The sequence below is a fragment of the Heptranchias perlo genome, chromosome 18 (genome assembly GCF_035084215.1).
Source record: "Heptranchias perlo isolate sHepPer1 chromosome 18, sHepPer1.hap1, whole genome shotgun sequence".
NCBI classification, from domain to species: Eukaryota; Metazoa; Chordata; class Chondrichthyes; order Hexanchiformes; family Hexanchidae; genus Heptranchias; species Heptranchias perlo.
Window position 1 is genome coordinate 29,292,206 of NC_090342.1, and position 20,983 is coordinate 29,313,188.

General features: G+C 41.1%; 1 protein-coding gene across 1 annotated transcript in view; it reads left to right on the forward strand.

Moving 5' to 3' along the window:
- The window catches only part of kcnq1.2 (potassium voltage-gated channel, KQT-like subfamily, member 1.2), a 715,294-nt gene that overhangs the window by 70,470 nt on the left and 623,841 nt on the right, over nt 1-20,983 (forward strand). The window contains exon 4 of the mRNA XM_067999137.1: nt 20,638-20,764. Coding sequence (XP_067855238.1) covers nt 20,638-20,764 — 127 coding nt within the window. The remainder of the gene's footprint in view (nt 1-20,637; nt 20,765-20,983) is intronic.

Consider the following 20,983-nt stretch of genomic DNA (forward strand, 5'->3'; position numbering starts at 1 on the left):
TACTACCCACGATTTGTGGCTGGTTTGAGTAGTGGTGGCAGTGCTGATTGACACAAAAGTGACATTTAGACCCTAACAACATTTGAATATTTTTATTGGATGCCTGCTTGTTTCTGGCAGGCGTGCTGGCCCTGTAAATCGAGGTCCAACCGATAATGGGCTGACCGCCAAAGGTAAGTCGGCAATTTCTTTTTTCCGATTTTCGTTCTGCCACCATCCTATTCACACCGAAAAATGGGGCGGTAGGCAGATGAACATTTACCCCTTCAAGTCCAAATATAATGCCACTCAGTATATAAGAGTGATTTACTCTTTTGACTGTTGGAATGTGCAACTCCAAATGAGATTCAGAGACTGAGAGTGGGATAATTAGCACTTAGCTCCTTATTAGTAGTTCAGTAACAAACATTTGCAAGTCTGGCCCATTTACTTACAAAAGTGATTCCCAATGGGGCTCTGAGAGACATCCGTAACTCTGCACATGGCAACGCCGATCTACTAGGAACTACTACGAACGTAGCTGCAAGGCTCCTTGGAATAGGGATCTTGTAACCCCTCAGGTGCACCCCCCCCCCCCCCCCATATTTATAGTTAGTACAGATAGTACATATATTAGCACTGTTCATTGGTTCTCATGAATGTTAGGTCACCTCCTTCGGCAAAACCAGTCAATTCTATTTATAAAGTCTGTTTCTTGCACAGTCCTCGGGCCTTATCTTGTTTTTCACATTCTTAATCCCTTTTCATTGGCTCTGACTTCTCCATCCCTTAAGTATGTGCTCATCCCTGTTATAGATAAGAATTAATGGTTCCTAGCCATTATTGTGTAACAGTAGCCTGTGCTTCTCCAGCATGCGCCCAGCATGAGAACAATGCATGTATTCTTTATAGCAAACCACACTAATTTCAACCTATTCATTACCAACACTGACCACGTCACTAAAAATGTTTGAAATAGTAGAATATGTGTTAAATACACTGAACTGAACTTTGCAGCCAAAAAAGTTGGACGGGTAAAGCAAATGTATTCAGCATAATTAATTGAATAGTTGGTGGTGATGGTAGGATTGGGATGGTAGAATAACATTGAGGTAGATTTTGAACTTGCTGCTGGGACTTAAAACTGGCGTTGCAGATCGGCCACCTATTATAGAAACCACCTAATTTTCATTTCCAATTTGAACGGAAATGAAAATCAGGCAGTTTCTATAACAGGCGGATGATCCACAATGCCAGTTTTATGCCCAGGCAACAAATTAAAAATCCACCCTACTCTGTTATTTTCATGCAGGTGTGCCTTCTATTGACTGATTGGAGTAATATACTGTGAGCCATGCACAAAATCATTAGTTAGGACTGCCCCACGTGTCTGACCAATTTAGATTGCATAGAGACCCTTGTAGAAAAATAATAATTGGGAGAAGTACATTAACTTAAAATAAAACAAGCAGGCAAAAGAATGTAGTTAAAAATACTTTGCCTTTTAGAATATTAAGAGGAAAACTCCCAAGTTGCTGTGCAGGCAGATTGTGAAGATTTTGAGGAAAACATTGTACCCTCTATTCTCCACTGCTTTGTCAAAGGTAACAACACCAAAAATTCTATTGGCAGATCATCAGGGAGGAAAATAAGATATCTAGTCAGAATTGACTGTCAATAAATAGATTCAGTAGGCTTAACTACTGGAAATGAGGCACTTGAGTTTTTTTCTTTCTCCTATCTGTAGAGGCAATGACATAGAGTAGGAACCAGTGCAGCATTAACACACTGGTCCAAGCCAAATATGAAGCTCTTGCCTGGGGCTCCGTGATCACCACTGACCATAAACTTAAACATCGCTGACTGGATTTTGAGCTTGTGCGGGTAGGGGGGTGGTTTAGTTACCTGACTGTGGTCGCGCCTGCACTGTGTGGCCCCAGTGGCAGGAAGGCGCGGTCGAAGAGCCAGAATGATGGAAGATGCTGTCGGAGCCTCACGGCAGGGCAGGAAAACATGGTGGAAGAACTTCTAAAAGCCTCTGCAACTCTTCACAAGGTTGAATGTGAAAACTTTAGACATTTTGTTACATGTTTGTGTTTTAATGGATTGGGGGGGGGGGGGGGCGGTGGGGGTGCCCAATTGGACACCCCCCAAGGTGTCAAGCAATTTGTAAAATGGCAAGACTTATTTCTGGGCACAAAATTATAATCACCAACAGCTGAAATCGTTCCAAGAAATTGATGTATTGAAAATTAGTTAAAGTATCTAAAGTTAATAAAAGTTCAAAAAATGTAAGCAGCACATCAATAACCTACATTGAATGGCTGGAGAAAAAACGTTTAATTAAATGAAAACTCACTTAGAAAGAGCAAAATGTGGCCAAAGAGAGAGAGTGACCTGAACAGAGCTGACGATGACCCAACTGTTCCACTTAACTCATAATATTAATTCTGTTAAATTCACTTTGTTTTATAACTCCACCTCTAATAACTTCACAAATTATAGCCTCGGCTACTGTCATTGAATATTATATCCACTGAATGGCAACAATCTGTGATGCAAGCCCTATAAACATATTACAAGATAATTAAAGATGAGGAAGATAATTTGGCCCATATTAGTTCCTCCAACCAGAAGCACCTTACAATCCACCCATTGCTTCATCTAATTGTTTCTTAAATAATTCCAGGGTTTTTGCTGCCACCACTCTGCCAGATGTTCATTCCAACTGTTGATCGCTCTATGTAAAGAACTTTCTGAAATCAGTCCTAAAGTTACCTTTTACTAATTTGAACCTGTGTCCCCTTATCTTACTCCAGAGTTTAATTTAAAGTAATATTTCAAAATAACTTTTTTTCTGCACCATTTACTATCACATCATAGTATCAGTATGTTACAGCACAGAAGGAGGCCATTTGGCCCATCGTGCCTGTGCCGGCTCTTTGAAAGACCTATCCAATTAGCTTTTTCCCCATTGCCCTGTGCTTGGCTTGGCTGTGTGAGTTTGAGGTGGGTAGGAGGCTGGTCTGCAAGAAGGGGCACCATATCTTCTAGTATTTCTTCAGCTTCACGTAGCATCTGCACATTATTCGCTCTGACTAGCAGATGTCCCACATGCTCTTAGATTTGTTTGCTGTAGGAGCAAGATCTCTGTGAGGTTGCAAGTGGTAGGGGTTCATTACCCTGCTGAGTATCAGGGGTGGACACACCTAATTTTGTTGGAGCAAAATCTTGAAACTTTGGAGCAAAATGGCTTTATTTTTATGTTTTGTAAGTATGTCTTTCTGGGCGACAAGTTCACCCATGACCATTGACAATCAAAGCCTGTCCTCATATGTGGCTAATGATTCCCTTCTTTCTTTCTCCCTGCCCTGGCCCTACCCCCCAACCCAGCCTATGATTTGCCTTGTAAGGAGCTGATGGCGTTCTCATCCCTTACTATGCACTAAGGAAATTCCCAAAAATGGCAGCAATACGGTGCAGCCATTTTCACTAGAGTTATGGCAGGAGACCAGTGGAAACCCTGCAAAATCTCAGGCCCAATGTCCCAAATGCTATAAAATAGCATATCCTCTGATTCAACATAAGCAATAACATGGGATATCAGCTGGTAATACATTAAAAAATGTACATCTACACCCACCTCCCAAAGCCAGATAATATTGTGAATTGGTTTGGGAGTATAACAGTACTGTAGAAGGGGGACTTAGTGGGGAGGGAGGAGAGGGGGGAATCCCAGCAAAAGGGAGCATTGGAACTCAGGATCCTTTGCTCCAAGAGCACTGGGCACAGGGATATGGGAGCATAGAGAAGATCAAGGATCTGCCAACACTTGGAGGGGAACTGGAATCTGGGAGTGTTGGGAGGGCCAGCGTCTGACAGCACTGAGGGGTGGCCTAGCACAAGAGAATCTCATCTGGCTGAGTCTAGTACTTTTCCTAGCATCTCCTGTGACCTCCACTGTAATCTGATGTTTAGCATGAAGTGCACTTCAAAATTGTATTTGATGACCGTGTACATATACAGTTGGCATACATTAAAATGCATTTCACACTAAAAATTGGCTACCGGCTGGGAATGGGATTTAAGGCTTGGGGTCAGAATAGGGTGGTGCCTGGTTGCTGGAGAAGAAGGTGGAAGCACTAATAGCTAAAAATGGCATTGGAGGTGTGTGGCAGATAAGCATAGGGTGATGAAGCGCCTAATGGCTGGAAACACATTGAGGCAGGTTGGGATGGATCAGAAATTTGAGCCCCGGGATTGTGACAGAGTTTAGGCCTCAGGGTGGAAATGGATGTATTTATGACTGAGTAGAGAAATTTTATAGGTGTTAAAATATTTTCTCGATGTTTTTTACAAGTTAATATATTTTAAATTTAGATATTGTATTTTGGAACTGGATGTAGATGGGAACTAAAGGGGAGAAACGGCAGGTGAAAGCATTTTCAGCAAGAGTTCCCAGTGATTTAGTTGGTTTGCCTTCTCATGATTAATACATTTGCATATGAGGTAATTAACTGGAAAAAATTTAGATATCAGAAATTTGCATATAATTAGCCTATGTCAAGTGTGATGCAGGAATTGTGACACTCGTGACTGGAAGTGCATGCAGATGTGTAAACCCTCAAATTCCAAAAGCTGTGCCTGCGGTGACCACCTCCAAAATTTCTAAGGCTTGGAAGAGCACCTTATTTGCATGGGGTTGGTGGATGGAAATGGCTCTTGGGGTGCTTCTTTGACACCCACCTGCCCCATATCAGTGGAAATTCTGCCAGCTGCCCTCCTGTGTGGGTGGGGTTGCACAAACTCGACTCCCGGCACCTCTTTGGTCGGCCACCAGGTAAGGAACCAATTCCGTAATTTTTTTTTAAAAAGCAAGATTTTCCCTCCTCAGGCGTCCAGGCCACTTGGGGTCCACATGTGCTCTTGGGGACACAAGTGTGCCTCATCTCACTTGGCATACTGACCACCACTAGTATGCCTTATCCCCATCCAGAAGCAGGAGTGGGAACTCTCAGTTTAGGGAGTCCTTGCCCCTGCTAATCATCTGCCTTGTGTAGGTCGGATGGAAGGTAAGTCGAAAGACCAACGTTACTGGATCTCCTGTTCCCTTGGGGGTTCGTTGAAGTTACAGTGGGAGACCAGTAGGACCCCTATGGAATTTTGGGACCACAGTATTCATAATATAGAAATGCTTAGCATTTGAGTTGATATTCTTCCAAAGCCTTCACTGGCAGCTGAGGAGACTTAACAAAGTAGCAGGCTACAGCTCTGTGAAGACAACTACCTACAATTCCCAGCATGTGTGATTTTAATGTGTGAAGAAATTTCTTAGCATGCACTAGTATGTCATCTCAGGTAATCTGTGTAACAGCTCGATGTGAGCCTTTTTTTCAGGTATAAGTGTAATTGAGTTTCATTTTCCAAATTGCTTCGAAAGAAGCTCAAGCATAAACTTTAAAATCTTTTTTGAGTTAAGTTTTGACAGAGGTAGGCAGCCAGAGAGCCATAACCTAACACCATGTCTGTGAGCGAGCAAGAGAGGTGGGAGAGAAACCGACTGCACTTGTAAGTGAGGTGGGAGGGAGAGAAAGATGGTCAGTGGGCAGAGACCTACAGAGAAAAAGGAGACAAAGTTGTGAGAGAGATAACATGAAAACAGGAAAGATATATACATGCAAAGAGAAAAATAGAAATTGTGTGAAAGACACATGAAAGAGACAAAATCAAGGAGAGACTTATACAAAGGGAGGAAAAAATGAGTCGTCAACCAATCCAATTTTAAGGAGCAACATGTTTCAAAATACCAGTGTTCTTCTCTCAGTCCAGCTACCATTGAAGTAGATTTTCAGCTTTGTAATACACCAGGTGGTGTATTACAATCAGCAAGTGCCCAGTTCTCTGGCACTGTTTAAAATTAGATTTTGGATTATATTGTCAGTAATTTTAACATGTGCTCACTGATACAATAATGAGCCGGCAACATATTTTACTCCTGCAGAATGAGAGAGGCTGAACACAATCGCTTTAAAACATACCACTGATTAAAATTAAGCAACAGCAACTTGCATTTATATAGGGCTTTTAATGTAGAAAAACATCTGAAGCTGCTTCACAGGGGTATAAGGAAAAATGGACACCAAGCCGAGAAGCAAAGTTTAGAAGGGGTGACCAAAAGCCTGGTCAAACAAATGAGTTTTAATGAATGTCTTAACGGAATAGAGGGATGTAAGGGATTTAAGGAGAGAATTCCAGAGAATGGGATCTATGTGGCTGAAGACACGGCTGCCAATGGTGGAGCGAAGGAAGGGATATTGCACCAAAGGCTGGAGTCAGAGGAACTGAGAATTCCAGGGGGTGTTTATAGGGCTGGCGGAAGTTAGAAGTAGGAAGAGGTGAGGCCGAGGAGGGATCTAAACTTAAGGATGAGAATTTTAAGTTTGAGATGTTGGGGTACCAGGAGCTAATGCAGATCAGTGAAGATGGTGGGTGATATGGGGGCAGGACTTGGTGTGGGATAGGAAAGGGGCAGTGGAGTTTTGGATGTGTTGATGTTTATGGAGGGTGGAGGATGGGACGCTGGTAATGAGACTATTTGAGTAATCAAATCTGGAGGTGACAAATGTAGGTTTAGGGAGCAGATGGGCTGAAGTGGGGCAGAGGTAGATGATATAGAGGTGGAGATCGATGTAGGCGGTCTTTGTAATAGAGAAGGTATAGGATTAAAAACCCAGTTTAGAGTCAAACCGATTATCAACAGTCTGGTTTTGCCTGAGTCAATGGCTGAGGAAGGGCAATGGACTCGATGGCCAGGGTAAGATCTTTGTGGCGGGGGCCGAAGGTGTTGACTTCAGTCTTCAAAATATCTAGCTGGAGGAAATTGTGGTTTATCCAAGACTGAATGGTAGTCTGACAACACAGAGGCAGTGGAGGAGTAAGAGAGATGGTGGAGAGAGAGAGAGCTGGTGTCATCAGCATGAATGTGGATCCTTGGGGCAATCCCAAGGTGACAGTGTGGAGTAGGCAGGGAAGCTATTACTGGATAGGCTCTGACTGTTTCGGATAAATAAGAGTGGAAGTTAAACAGCAAAGAATGACAAAGAATAATAAGGAGGAAGAAATTAGAGTACAAGAGAAAGCTAGCTAGAAATATAAAAACAGATAGTAAGAATTTCTACAGGTATTTAAAAAGGAAAAGAGTAAATGAGGTGAGTGTTGGTCCTCGAGAGTGAGTCTGGGGAATTAATAATGGAGAATAAGGAAATGGCGGGTGAATTGAACAGATATTTTGCGTCCATTTTCACTGTAGAGGATTCAAATAACATGCCAGAAATAATTGTGAATCAAGAGGTGAAAGGGAGGGAGGGAGGAACGTAAAACATTTAAAATCACCAGGGAAAGGGTTCTGAAAAAAATATTAGAACTAAAAGCTGACAAGTCCCCAGGTCCTGACGGACTTCATCCTAGGGTCTTAAAAGAAGTGGCTGCAGAGATAGTACATGCTTTGGTATTAATTTTCCAAAATTCCCTAGATTCTGGAAGGGTCCCATCAAATTAGAAAATAGCAAATGTAACTCCTTTATTCAAGAAAGGAGGGAGACAGAAAGCAGAAAACTACTGGCCAGTTAGCTTAACATGTGTCATCAGGAAAATGCTAGAATCTATTATTAAGGAGGTTATAGCAGGGCATTTAGAAAATCTCAATGCAATCAGGCAGAGTCAACATGGCTTTGTGAAAGAGAAATCGTGTTTGACTAATGTATTAGAGTTCTTTGAGGAAGTAACAAGCAATGTGGATAAAGGGGATCCTGTGGATGTGGTGTACTTCGATTTCCAGAAGTCTTTTTGACAAGGGCCACATCAAAGGCTACTACATAAAATAAGAACTCATGGTGTAGGGAGTAACATATTAGCATGGATAAAGGATTGGTTAGCTAACAGGAAACAGAATAGGCATAAAAGGGTCATTTTCAGGTTGGCAAGATGTAACTAGTAGAGTGCCACAGGGATCAGTGCTTGGGCCTGAACTATTTACAGTCTATATCAATGACTTGGATGAAGGGACTGAATGTATGGTTGCTAAATTTACTGAATCCACAAAGGTAGATAGGAAAGTAAATTGTGAAGAGGACATAAGGAGTCTGCAAAGGGATATAGATATGTTAAGTGAGTGGGGTATAATTTGGGAAAATATGAACTTGTCCACATTGGCAGAAGGAATAGAAAAGCAGTATATTATTTAAATGGAGAGAGATTGCAGAACTCTGAGGTACAAAGGGATCTGGGTGTCCTAGTACATGAATCACAAAAAGTTAGTATGCAGGTACAGCAAGTGATTAGGAAGGCAAATGGAATGTTGTCATTTATTGCAAGGGGAATGGAATATAAAAGTAGAGATGTTTTGCTGCAGTTGTACAGGGCATTGGTGAGACCACATCTAGAATGCTGTGTGCAGTTTTGGTCTCCTTATTTAAGAAAGGACATGATTGATTTAGAGGCGGTTCAGAGAAGGTTCACTCGACTGATTCCTGGGATGAGGGGGTTATCTTATGAGGAAAGGTTGGATAAGTTGGGCCTGTATACATTAGAGTTTAGAAAAATGAAAGGTGATCTTATTGAAACATATAAGATCCTGAGGGGACTAGAAGGGGTAGATGCTGAGGGGATGTTTCCCCTTGTAGGAGAGACTAGAACTAGGGGCCGCACTTTAAAAATAAGGGGTCTCCCATTTAAGATGGAGTTGAGAAGAAATTTTTTCTCAGAGGGTCGTGAGTCTTTGGCACTCCCTTCCCCAGAGAGCGGTGGAGGCAGGGTCATTTAATATTTTTAAGGCTGAGTTAGATGAATTCCTGATTAACAAGGGAGTCAAAGGTTATAGTAGGTAGACGGGAAAGTAGGGTTGAGGTCACAATCAGATCAGCCATGATCTTATCAAATGGCAGAGCAAGCTGGAGGGGCCGAATGGCCTACTCCTGCTCTTAATTCGTTTTTTTTTATTCGTTCATGGGATGTGGGCGTCGCTGGCGAGGCCGGCATTTATTGCCCATCCCTAATTGCCTTTGAGAAGGTGGTGGTGAGCCGCTGCCTTGAACTGCTCCAGTCCGTGTGGTGAAGGTTCTCCCACAGTGCTGTTAGGTAGGGAGTTCCAGGATTTTGACCCAGCGACGACGAAGGAACGGCGATATATTTCCAAGTTGGGATGGTGTGTGACTTGGAGGGGAACATGCAGGTGGTGTTGTTCCCATGTGCCTGCTGCACTTGTCCTTCTAGGTGGTAGAGGTCGCGGGTTTGGGAGGTGCTGTCGAAGAAGCCTTGGCGAGTTGCTGCAGTGCATCCTGTGGATGGTACACACTGCAGCCACTGTGCGCCGGTGGTAAAGGGAGTGAATATTAGGGTGCTGGATGGGGTGCCAATCAAGTGGGCTGCTTTGTCCTGGATAGTGTCGAGCTTCTTGAGTGTTGTTGGAGCTGCACTCATCCAGGCAAGTGGAGAGTATTCCATCACACTCCTGACTTGTGCCTTGTAGATAGTGGAAAGGCTTTGGGGAGTCAGGAGGTGAGTCACTTGCCACAGAATACCCAGCCTCTGACCTGCTCTTGTAGCCACAGTATTTATGTGGCTGGTCCAGTTAAATTTCTGGTCAGTGGTGACCCCCAGGATGTTGATGGTGGGAGATTCAGCGATGGTAATGCCGTTGAATGTCAAGGGGAGGTGGTTAGACTGTCTCTTGTTGGAGATGGTCATTGCCTGGCACATGTCTGGCGTGAATGTTACTTGCCACTTATCAGCCCAAGCCTGGATGTTGTCCAGGTCTTGCTGCATGCGGGCTCGGACTGCTTCATTATTTGAGGGGTTGTGAATGGAACTGAACACTGTGCAATCATCAGCGAACATCCTCATTTCTGACCTTATGATGGAGGGAAGGTCATGTAGTATGTAGGGTTGTCCTCAGTTATCCAACTTGGTGGAAGAGGTCAAATGTATCAAAGGCTGCAGAGAGGTCGAGGAATACGAGGAGGGATAGTGCCCCATGGTCACTTTCACAGTGAATGTCATTCATGACTTTGGTTAGGGACGTTTTGGCGCTGCAGGAGGGGCGGAAACCTGATTGGATGGATTCAAACATGAAGTTGTGAGAGTGATTGGTATAGATCTGGCAGGCGAAGCTGTGGCAGTAGTTATTAAGGACAGGGGGTCAAAGTGTTTTTTTCGAGAAAGGGGAAAATAGTGGTTATGAAAGGGACAGGGACTGTGCATGTGGAAAGGGTACTACTTACAAGTCAGCTAGCATTTGGATTGGGAAGGGAAGTTGGGTGGCAAGAGGTCAGTGGGAATGGGGTCAAGTGAGCAGGAAGTGCATTTCGTGGATGAGATAGGCATGGAGAGTCCATTGGGGAGAAATGGGGGTTTAGAGCTAGAATGGGAGATAGTTAGAACATAAGAACAGGGAACAGGAGTAGGCCATATGGCCCATCGAGGCTGCTTCGCCATTCAATAAGATTATGGCTGATCTTCTACCTCAACTCCACTTTCCCGCCCGATCCCCATATCCCTTGATACCCTTAGTGTCCAAAAATATATCGATCTCAGTCCTGAATATACTCAATGATTGAGCATCCACAACCCTCTGGGGTAGAGAATTCCAAAGGTTCACAACCCTCTGAAGAAATTTTCCCTCATCTCGGTTATAAATGGTTGGCCCTTTATCTTGAGACTATGACCCCCAGTTCTAGATTCTCCAGTCAGGGGAAACAGCCGTTCAGCATCTACCCTGCCAAGTCCTCTCAGAATTTTATACGTTTCAATGAGATAACCTCTCATTCTCCTAACTTCCAGAGAATATAGGCACGTTGTACACAATCTCTCCTCATAGGACAACCCTCTCATCCCAGGAATCAATCTAGTGAACCTTTGTTGCACCACCTCTAAGGCAAGTATATCCTTCCTTGGGTAAGGGGACTAAAACTGCACACAGTACTCCAGGTGTGGTATCACCAGAGCCCTATATAATTGCAGCAAGACCTCCTTGCTCTTACACTCCAACCTCCTTGCAATAAAGGCTAACATACCATTTGCCTTCCTGATTGCTTGCTGTACCTACATGTTAATTTTTTGCGATTCGTGTACAAGGACAACCAAATCCCCCTGATTACTAACATTTCTTAATCTCCCCTTTTAAAAAATATTCTGCTTTTCTATTCTTGTAGATAATTTCACATTTCCGCACATTGTACTCCATCTGCCACCTCTCGCCCAATCACTTAACCTGTCCATATCCCTTTGCAGCCTCTTTGTGTTCTCCTCACAGCTTACTTTCCCATCTAGCTTTGTATCATCAGCAAACTTGGATACATTACACTTGGTCCCCTCATCTAAGTCATCGATATATATTGTAAACAGCTGAGGCTCAAGCTGAGGTTTGGGAGAGGTTTGACATATTAGGAAAAGAGAAGAAGGGGATGCAGCAGCAGCACCTAAATGGTTGGTCTCTACCTTAGTGACAACAGAATCCATGAGTTCCTTGCACTTTTTATTGGAGATAAAAGTGTAGAGATGCCAAGAAAGAGGGTTTAAAGAGGCAGTTGGTAGTAGAGAAATGGTACCAGGGTCACCTTTGCCCTCCAGGATGATACTAAAGTAGTGGGTGGTTTTGGCAAAAGAGAACATGGCCGGTAGAGTATGATATGCTATAGCCATATCTGGTAATGGATGGCTAAGTCAGTTGTGCGCCATGTACCCTGAAGTCTGGGGCCATACCAGAGGAATAACTGGGATGGATAACAGTGAAGGTTTTGCTAGGAGGGGCATTGAAGGTGGCAATGAGGTCCTTGTACGACAATAGCAACAACTGCAGAGATATAGTGGCAAATGGAGGGCTAATGGCTGAACGGTTGGGAGTTAGGGAATGCAGTTATAAGCAACTTGGAGGAGAGTTTTTTTTCCTGGTGTCAATATTGGAAGGAAGTGGGGCAGAAAGAGGGTACACGTTTGCATGGAAATTATCAAAATTAGATGTGCAATGTTGTCTTCTGTAGCTGAAATATCTTTAACAATGTTTTACTTTGTAATCTGCTCCTCTCTGAGAATCCTGGAACTTGAGCTTATGGGGTTTCACAGACTTATCATTGTCAGCTGTAGAAACTCAAAGTGGCATGTGAGAAGTCCCAGTATGCAGTTGTGTCTACCACTCCCAGAATTTTTTGATTGACAGAAAGACTGGCCATTTGTAGAGTGTACCAACTTCCTATTCATGCTGCCACATTCTCTTTTAATACCAAGTTCCTTAATGTTATCAGCAAGCACCCAATGTGGCACTTTATCAAGTACCTTTTGAAAATCCACAATATCCACTGTGCTTTTATCAATGCACCCCATTATTTCTTCAAAGAACTAAGTAGTCATGATTTGTCATTTACAAATCAATGCTGGCTATCCTTAGTTAATTCATGGCTTTCTTTGAGTGTTAATTTAACCCCATATTGTGGTTTCTAAAGGTTTACCCATCACTGAAGTTAGGCTGGCTGGTCTATAGTTGCCTGGTTTATCCCTTTCTCCCTTTTTATACGGAAATGTTACATTGGCAGCCTTCCAATCTGGCACCGTTTGGAACAGTGTAATTGCTGACTCACCATGAAAAATGCTCTTAAGACTTAAAGCTATTATTTTTAAAAATTTACTCATAAAAGTCCAATATTTCCCACTTGCCTTTTTCTTTTTCTTGGCGATGATCGATCTGCTGCCACATTTCCAATGTGTATTGCATTTAAGCCTCACTAAAACAGAGCAAACAGTGGTTGTTGAAGAGTTTCTGGAATCATCAGTTGCATGTGACCATCCTGTTGGTCTATTCTTCATTTATGTATCAGTTAGCAAGTGATGTATTTCACAAATACATCATCATATAACATAAGTGTCACTGTTCACAAGTTTATTATGCAAAAATATTCCTTTCATATAATTTTTGAGCCAAGTTTCAAGTAAACTGGAGCCCTAATAACTGGTACAGTTAGGTGGATGATGGAAACACAAATTTCGGTGCAAAAATCCTTTTTCCCCTTAGTTTTGACTAACAGGTGGAAGATTCCCCATCTGGTATATTACTGCAGTAATGTACTTCACCACAAGGTGCCACACAAAGACTATGCACCTACCATGTGTTGTACTGCCAATCACAAATGTTTTTGTAGTTTCTTAAAATAAAATTGTTCCAGAAATGCAGATTTTGTTTTTGCAATATAATACACACAAGCGCTTATGCACCTATGAAATGTAATTTGCTGGTGAGTATGCTTATAGCAATTTGGCACAGAATGCATATTTGTCACTTCGTGAATCAAAAGTACAATTTAAACATGTTACTGATTGACTGACTTATTTGAGCTGAATTTTGTCCCTGTTTTTGGGTAGGAAAGGGGTGGTAGTGCATTGAAAATCACAGAGCAGCATTTACCGTCCCACTGCTGCCGTTTTGGTGGGGTCGTTGAAATGGGTGCCTCAGGTGGGCGCATCATTAGCCCATGCAAATCGTGGTCCTATGATGTTAATAGGATCCCAATGCAATTTTCAGGTACTATTGGGCGGAACATGTGCCACGAGAACCCTGCCCATTGGTACTTGGCATCGAATAGCCAAACCAGCTGTCCTTAAAGGGACTGCTGCAGGTAAGTACCTGTAATGATTTTTATGGGGCCAAGAAGAGCACGAATGCTCCTTCTGGCCTGACAAAAATTGTACAATCTGCTGATGGTCTCTCCACCGTCCCTTCCGACATCATCTGCACCCCCCCCCTCCCCCCAAACTAAGTTCTACTCACTCAGCTCTGCCAGATTTCCCACTGCCCTATCGGCGAGCTGCCTGTCGATCCTCCAAATGTGCAAGCAGCTTGTCGAGGGAATGGTAGTTACACCCAACCATGAAAATTGATTGGGCCTCTTGCCATTGAGATTGGGCAGGTGGCGGGAGCATTCTGCCCTGTGCCTGCCCGATGTCCGCCAAAACCGAAAATCAGCCCCATTGTGTAATACTTGGAGATAAAATTTGATTTTGTGGTTAAGCATGCCAGCATTTTAAAATTTGAACAATTCTATTGGAAGAAATGGAATTTGGTAAGACTGCATTTCATATATTTCAGAATACAATGTGACCCAACAATGCTATCAACATGCTAAATTTATGCATTGCTTTAGAAAATGTTAAAATCCCAAGCTAGGATTGTGTTTTTAATATTATCCCAACTTAACATGTTTTCTTTTAAATCAGGAAAATATCTTAGACCTTCTTTATAAAGTTGTGTTTGGGAGCTGTTCAAAAATTAAGCTATGGTGAGAAATATGTTACAAGAAAGTTGTTACACAATTTCTCTGTTAGGCAGCTATTAGCAATGCATTTATCAACTGGAAGACATTAAAATAGGCGTTGATATGTTAAACAAAATATTGTGATGTGACTCATAAATTGCGTAATTTTTTTTCTCTGCTATCCTATTTAATTTCAGTAGATAATTCAATTTCTTTTGAAGGAAGTAACCATTGAACTCTTTATCTTTTTGATTTTGTGGCAAATTCAAGAAGAAGTTGTAATGACCATCAAGTTTTTTTAAACAGGCAAAACTTAAATAACTCAGAACGAAGGATTGTGGCTAGTGGAGCGAGAAGTTTAGATATAGTGGACTGTGGCAGCTAATAAGAAGGGTGAAGTTAAGCTGTCAGATTGAATATCGGCTCCTAGCTGCACACATGTGCAAACAGTGAGGCTTCCAAACTTCCGTGACAAGCTCTTAGGCCTGATTGTTCAAAGTTGGCATTCTCTAAGAGAATCTTCATGAACACATGATTCATTAGGTCACACGACTTCCTTCTTACTGCAGAATACATAGTGATCAGTGAGGGAGAAAAGTTGGTGTATGTTTTTCACTTCACCACAACTGCAGCTGAAAAAATATAGCTATTTTATGTGTTCTTTAATCACTTCCAAAATATGAAAAGGGTGTATTTAGTTTCTTATTTTAGTAGTATATTGTTACATAAAGGCACTGATGGAAAGGATCTCTATAAATGGTATGCATTTTGTATTTAATACATAAACCAACTAATTAAACTTCTTAAAGTTAGTTTTATTATTGTGGAAACTAATGTATAATTCACACAATAGATAACATTTTTGGAATGAAAAGATTGATGTCATTAGGACACAGTGGAAGACTGTTTTAACATACTGTTGCAACATTAATTTTAGTGTTTTGATAATTAAAATGAAACCATTAAAAATTTGGGTAATAATGCATCAGATTAGATAAATTGGTTTTGCATTCAAAAACAACTTTCTGCTAGCTTTTTAATAATATGTATGCTTTTATTGTGCCTAAAATGATCATGTCATATAAGATGTATGGAGAGTGCTACACTGACACTACCTGCTGAGAAACTATTTTAAAAATTGGGATATAAATCACATCTTAGGACATAGGACTTAGGAACAGGAATAGGCCATTCAGCCCCTTGAGCCTGCTCCGCCATACAATTAGATCATGGCTGATCTGTACCTCAACCTCATTTAACTGCCTTTGCTCCATATTCCTTGATACCCTTACCTAGTAAAAATCTATTGATCTCAGTCTTGAAACCTCCAATTGTCCCAGCATCCACAGCCTTTTTGGGGGAGAAAATTCCAGATTTCTACCTCACGTTTGTGAACTGTGTTTCTTGATTTCCCTCTTAAATGGCCTAGCTCTAATTTTAAGATTGTCCTCTTGTTCTTGATTTCCCCAACCAGAGGAAACAGTTTCTCTGTATCTACCCTATTGAATCCTATTAACATTTTAATCGATCAGATCATCCCTCAACCTTTTCTATGTTCACCAAATATACCAGCGTAACATATAAATCAGGGATCCTGTTGAAAGCGCAAGCATATCATAGGGATGTGCCATGTATTAATATAGCCTGTGCACCAGATTTTGCAGTTATGTTTTGCTAGCATATCATTCACATCTTAAATCTATTGTAATTCCCTTGAATCTAGTCAAATAATTTTTACTTTTTCCATGTGATACCAATTGATGGATGGTTTCTGAAGAGCTCCTCCCCTCCCCACCAAAATAAAATCAACATAAGGCAATAATACTTAGAAAATAATTAACAACTTAGGATTGGAAATGGCATCAAAGAATATTCCAAATATAGTCAATTGGGCAATGACCTTGTCAATGAAATTTGGAAGCTTCACTAATTGCTCTTGAGTAGCTAGAAGCTGATGTTCAATTTGAAAACCAATTAATTTACTTTAACTAAATAATTCACCAAGGTCCGAAGATCCATACATGATTTGTAATTTAACCGTATGATATGTCAGATTGAGTTGATTTAATTCAATGAGAAAAGATCATTTCGGGGAATCCAAAACACTTGAGAATTTTGGTGAAAAGTGCATTAAAAGGATCAATTCGACTCGGAAGGACAGATTAGATTTTTCTTGTTCTTTGGATGTGGGCGATACAGGCAAGACTGCATTTTTACCCATCTCTAGTTGCCCTGAGAAGGTGGTGGTGGCACTTCTCCTTAAACTGCTGCAGTCCTTGTGCTGTTGCTCCCACAATGGTGTTGGGTGGGGAATTCCAGGATTCTGACCCAGCGATGATGAAGGAATGGTGATATATGCCCAAGTCAGGATGGTATGTGACTTGGAGGGAAACCTGGAGGTAACGGCTCCCACACTATTGCTGCTCTTATTGGTGGTAGAGGTTGCAAGTACTGTTGAAGTAACTTTGGTGAGTTGCTGCAGTGCATCATGTAGTTCGTACATACAGCAGCTGCAACGGGCTGGTGGTGGTGACTTGGAAACAATATTCGTTTGGTGAAATGATTGTGTAATAAAGTGATGGCCTATGGCTAATTTTGAAATTCTATCTTTCCATTTTTGTGCTTTTTCTTTAGTCTGGCTGTGCTCTGTTTTACTGTTAGTCTTGGCAGTGGCTTAATTGTTACAAAGTTTCATTCATTAGGTTACTGGTTGAACAGTAAAATGTGTGGAAAGGATTAATGTTGATACCTCATCTAGCTAGACAGCCTGCTGGTGGTTTTAAAAAAAAGTCAAGAAACTTCGTAGACATTTTATTTATTTACCTGAAAACAGATTATTTATAACTAGTGATAGATTTTGCTTTGATATAATAAGTGAGATCATGAAAAATAGGGAGGTGTAGCTTATAAAATGGGAATAATTCTAAAATAAAATGAACTTGGTAACTGGTGCTGTGGTGGTATTTGATTTTTTAAATCTTTAAGCCACAAAATAAAATTGAAGTCAATGGTTTATTAAGAGCAAAAAAGCAAGGACACTGTGAAATTATTCATTCCTGATCTGGATTGGATTAAGTCATGCATTCATTATCAGCGATGGTTTATCAAATGGTTTGTGTCTCAACCAATTACTTGAAATAACTTTCACTTTTTGCTTCCTGGCTTGGTGTCAAGTCCAGACCTGGTTTGTTTCTTATGCGCAGACTAGTTTTTGCTACATGCAGTAAGAATAATGTGCTGTAACCTTTCTTTGTTAAGGGAAAGCTGCAACTGTTCAAAACACTTAATAAGCTATTATGTGATCTGAATATGTAAAACTCAATTTTCAAAACAATTTTACTTTTCTGAAGGTTTAAGCTAGCTCTACAAAACGTTTAGATAAGGCTTACTTTAACATTAATTAGCATACAATTCATTGTGGTTTCTCTGTTTCGGTGCATATCTGCCAGATTCTTCTCTCACAACGCAAACTCTTTCTCTGACAGCTGAAGTAACAGTTGGTGTCTAGTCCAAAATGTTTTAAGAATCCTTGAGAAAAATGCAGTAATGAACCTGATTGGGTGTCAATAACAATTCTTACAAATGAGCATATTTCTCCAAAATATGCAATATGTTTGAGAACTTTCAACTGTTTTAACAAAAACATGGTACAAATAGAAATCTAAGTCTTGTGAGGTGCAATCTTTGAAAGTCACTATATGTAAGACGCAATCACTTATATCTATTAGTTGCCCATCACCTTTGATCTTGAAAGCTCATTGGCCAGTACAGATATATAACTCACCTAAGGGGAGAGGACCAGGGTGTGAGCCATTGTGGGAAAGCAGAGTCAAAAGTTTATTTCCATGGAGAAGGATCACTGGGGTAAGATTAATCCTACTTTTTGCCACTGGAGTAACTGGCCCATATACATTACTGTGCCATTGTTTGTCAGAATTGGGACAGCTTAATCTTGGATCCTGCATACTTTTTCTTTGAGAGCAAATTCCACAAATTTATCCCTTGAATCTTAAATGTGTTCTTTTTCTTCAATTATATTTTTCATTCCTTCTATCTCACTTCATCCATTATTTAACACTCTTAATTATGGTAGTGGTTACTCTAGTGGTAGGAAATGCAAAATTGCTGTAGGATATTCAGCAGTGTCATCTGTAAAAAGGAGAAGGGTAAGAACTAGTACTGCGTTACTAGTGCACCAGGTGCACATTAGTGCTTATTAAGCCATGTGGGTTACAGTCAGACATTCCAACCTGAGGAAAATTTTATGAGGGTGAAAGCTCAGTAAAGTGCCAAAGATGCAAGGTTTAATCAAATTTGCTGGAGATTCATGGGAGGCCTCCAGAAGATTTGGGTTTCTGTTTGATATAAACTATGAGAAAACTAAACCTTGAGCTAAGTCTATTTTAAAAAAAAAATCCAGGTGAGCAGAAATGAAGGTGCCACTCGCAATAAGGGTGAGCTGGAAAGTTCAGTTATAACTGACACCACTTGCACTTGTACAGCATGATGTGGACCACAATCACTGGCAACAGAAGTGGGAAGAAATGTAAAGACATGGGCCTAAATTTTAACCCGGAAGAAAGGGTGGGTGGGTGCGGGGGGGGGGCAGTAAAAATTTTTTAAAAATCTAAAACCCGCCTCCAACCCGCCCACTACCGGTTTTAATGGAGGCAAGACGAGGCGGGTCGGTCAGTGAAAGCTTTCAAGGGGACTGCAGGCCTCCATTTTTTACAGCTTTCTTATTTCCAATTCCTGGGTCCAGGATTCCTGGGCCTTCTACTTCATGCCACATAAGAGGAAGCGAGAAGGCGCGAAACAGCAGGCAATTGCCTTTATCGTACTACTTGTGGGCCCGGAGGAGCAGGAGAGTCTCCCCCAGGCCCGACAAGCCTACCTGCAGCAACCCCCCCCCCCCCCCCTCCCCACCGATAACCCCTGATGATTCCTGACCCCCAATGACTCCGGAACAACACCACCTGATGACATGGGAACAGCACCACCTGCACGTTCCCCCTCCAAGTCACACACCACCCTGACTTGGAAATATATTGCCATTCCTTCATCATCGCTGGGTCAAAATCCGAGCAGCACTGTGGGAGAACTTTCACCACACGGACTGCAGCGGTTCAAGAAGGTGTCTCACCACCACCTTCTCAAGGGCAATTAGGGAATGGGCAATAAATGCTGGCCTTGCCAGCGACACCCACATCCCATGAATGAATTTTAAAAAACTCCTTCCAGCAGCCAGCAGCCAACAGCACGAGTTGTAGAAAAAGATGGATGAGTCCAAACTTCCTCTGGGATGCTATGGGAAAAATGACTATCAGTATAGCATAGGTAGAAAAAAAAACATTGGCCTATTCTGCGTGGGCTGCCATGTTTTTGGGCTAGATTAGATTTGATTTGAGTTCAGTGTCACCAGCGACTCCCATAAGTGGGCCTTGTGTCCTCTACAATCTGGAATGTATTTCTTCCTGCCCAATATCTAGCTAAGTGATAATGAGATCCAGGGATTGGAACAGAGAACTCTTAATCTGTACACCAGCTACTACAAAATATCTAGTAGAATTCAGCTGGCATAGATCAAGAAATTTTAATGAATATAAGAGTGGAAACAAAATTTACATGTTTTGAAGATAGTGCTATTAACTTTAAACATTGTAATGAGTACTGAAGATAAGCTTTGGCCCTCTACATTCATATCCAGTGGAAGGGAGACAGTATGATAAGAGAAGGAAATGAAAGAGGTTGGAAAACAAAAAGAATGGAGCAGTTAAAGATTCTGATAATTAAGTGAAAGTGATGAACAAATTGAAATCATGATTGAACCAAAAAAGAAAAAGTATCACACAATGGTAATAAACACACAGGTAAGATTCAAGTGTATTTGAAGGAAAGTAAAACAAATAATTATGAAAATGCAAAAAATATGAAAGCAAATTAAGATAATATTTGCTTTCATATTTTTTGCATTTTATGAAAGAAGATTAAAGGACCTGCAGAATGTGAGAGGATATGTAATTTTTAAAAAGGTTAGAAATGCCTTCTGTGGTGTATGTATTAAATAGAATGAATCATCTAAAACTGTATACCATTGCACATGTGGAACTGCATAAAGATTACCCCTAGAATTAAACCTGGAAATTACTCTTGGCGACATTAGTGGATGAACATGTAATGCATTTTCATGATACTCTTTTGTTGGCAATTTTAACTTGTTGTAAATGGTTAATCCCTCTGTTCAAATGTCCTAAGACTGCATTAAGCATTTGTTCATTAATACCCTATGCAGTAATTTCTAGGTTTCAGTGCACAAAAATGAATCCACTCTCAACAGTTGTTTCTTTCTCTACCTCCTTAGGAAATTGTATTAGTGGTTTTTTTCGGTGCTGAATATATGGTTCGGCTGTGGTCTGCAGGCTGCAGAAGTAAATATGCTGGTATTAAAGGAAGGATTCGATTTGCCAGAAAACCTATTTCAATCATAGGTGAGGATTTCATGGCGTTTCTCTCAAATATCTTAACTTTAACCACATATGTTTAAATCATAGCGAAATAATCAAAATATTTTTTTAAAAAGTGCAATGCAGTATAGATTTACTATTGCATTATAAAACATTGGTTCAGCGAGAGACATGGAATAGTTGAATGACATATAGAATACAGTTTTGAATACACTAGGTGCTCTCACAGTAACATTATCTTGG